Here is a 2224-nt window from a genome sequence, read left to right on the forward strand (position 1 = left end):
TATGGGTCCTAATTTTTAGTGGAGAGGTGATCAAATTCTGTTGCTCTCTTCTTTTGTGATTGTTTACCTAGATAGATATAATATCAACTGACTTGAGAAAGTAGTATGAATGACTAGCAAAGCAAAACATATTAAAATTATGAAAAGGAAAACATCAGTTAAATATCTTAGACATAAAAACCTAGATAAGATACCATAAATGAGGAAGGTTATTTGTTTATGCAAAATGGACATTTGCAAAGAGGTTTTTTTTTTCAGAGAGAAAGAGAGAGAGAGAGAGAGAGAGAGAGAGGTTACATGGGACTAGAAAAGCTATTTTCCAGAATTCTGAGGACTTGAATAAGAATGGTCTGATTTTAGGTAAGGAAATATTACACAAGACAGGTTTGAAAGAGAAACAGATCTTTTCTTCTCCATATTCCATGAAAATTCTGATATAAAGGGTGACAGAAGACTGAAAATAATGAGTGGGAAATAATTTTCTTGTTTTTTTTTTCTTGAATAGAATAAACTATTAGTCAAAACTTCTGGCTGTAAGTAACAGAATCTAATATCACCATACAGTCAGGGTTAATGATAAAACAGAACTTACTTTTCACAGCACTGTAAAATGGAGGAGAAAAATGGCCACTCGCACCTAGTTAAAAAAATCCCAAATAACCTTGATAGTTTTCCCCACTTCCTCTATGTTCTGCCCTGTACTGGGGAAATTATTTTCCTGAAGGAAAGACAGAGATGTTCCACAAGGGATCTTGCTAGCTGCTTTATGTTACTGACATACACTCATGTTCTCAAAGTCCTTCCTTGACTGGTAACATGTGATGCATTCTACCATCTCCACATGCTGTTTTGCAGCTCACTGGGGGATTCTTTCATGTTATCTGGTTTCTGGAAATAAAGTATTGGTTTAAAAAACGAGTTTCAGAGAATAGACAGGATAAGAGAAGTCAACAAACCATTAGAAACCACCTGCTGTCTTTTTCTGTGAATTGGCTACAGATTGTACTTAATTATTACTTAATATAAGATTTCCATGATGGATTAATTGGAATATCAAATTTTAGCCTGGTATGCTATGAAATGATTATTCAGATCTTGCATATTAAGCTGGTTTCTGGGTAGATAAATAATGCTTTTCTTTTGTTCACTCCAATACCAGTCTATTGCAGGGCAAAATCATGAGATCGTCAGGTAAAAACACATGTAGTTTAAAACTTAAGAGTTTTATAATGAAGTATTTTCTTTCTTTCACATTTCTATCTCTTTCATATTGCCCACAAAAGAGAAGAGCATGAGGAAGGATAATCGAAGTTCTGTGTCTGAATTCATTCTCCTGGGACTTCCCATTCATCAAGAACAAGGCTTGTATTATGCCCTTTTCCTGGCCATGTATCTCACTATGGTGCTGGGGAACCTGCTCATCATCATGCTCATCTGGCTGGACTCTCACCTCCACACCCCCATGTACTTCTTCCTCAGCCACCTGGCTTTCACTGACATCTCTTTCTCCTCCGTCACAGTGCCAAAGATGCTCATGAACATGCTGACACAAAGCCCATCCATCCCATATGCTGGGTGCATTTCCCAGGAATTCTTTTTCTTATTATTTGGCGGTATCGACAGCTTCCTTCTGACCTCAATGGCCTATGACAGATACGTGGCCATTTGTCACCCACTTCGCTACACCACCATCATGAGTCAGAGCCTTTGTTGCTTGCTGGTAGCTTTGTCATGGGTCTTATCCTATGCCAGTGCCCTGGTGCATACCCTACTCCTAGCTGATCTCTCTTTCTGTAGAGACAACACTGTGCCTCACTTCTTCTGTGAGCTCTCTGCCTTACTTAAGCTGTCCAGCTCTGATACTACCATCAATGAGCTTGTTATCCTGCCTGTAGGAACAGTGGTCATTACCTTGCCATTCATATGCATTCTTATCTCTTATGGCTGCATTGGTGCCACCATCTTGAAAACTCCCTCTGTCAAGGGCATCTGCAAAGCCCTGTCCACATGTGGCTCTCACCTCTCTGTGGTTTCTCTTTACTATGGAGCCATTATTGGGCTCTACTTGGTCCCCTCATCCAACAACACTAATGACAATGAAGTCATTGTGGCCGTGCTGTATACTCTGGTGACACCCATGCTAAACCCTTTCATCTACAGTCTGAGGAACCGGGATATGAAAGGAGCTCTGAGGAATATACTCAGTAGAACATTTTCATTGTGA

The 2224-nt window shown here is 39.5% G+C and overlaps 1 protein-coding gene across 1 annotated transcript; it reads left to right on the top strand.

Moving 5' to 3' along the window:
- Positions 1-1291: 1291 nt before the first annotated feature.
- LOC125353052 (olfactory receptor 50-like) lies at positions 1292-2224 on the top strand. Its single transcript, XM_048348508.1, has one exon. It carries the CDS (start codon positions 1292-1294, stop codon positions 2222-2224), a length of 933 nt encoding a protein of 310 aa, XP_048204465.1.

Source organism: Perognathus longimembris, chromosome 1, assembly GCF_023159225.1.
Source record: "Perognathus longimembris pacificus isolate PPM17 chromosome 1, ASM2315922v1, whole genome shotgun sequence".
Classification (NCBI taxonomy): Eukaryota; Metazoa; Chordata; class Mammalia; order Rodentia; family Heteromyidae; genus Perognathus; species Perognathus longimembris.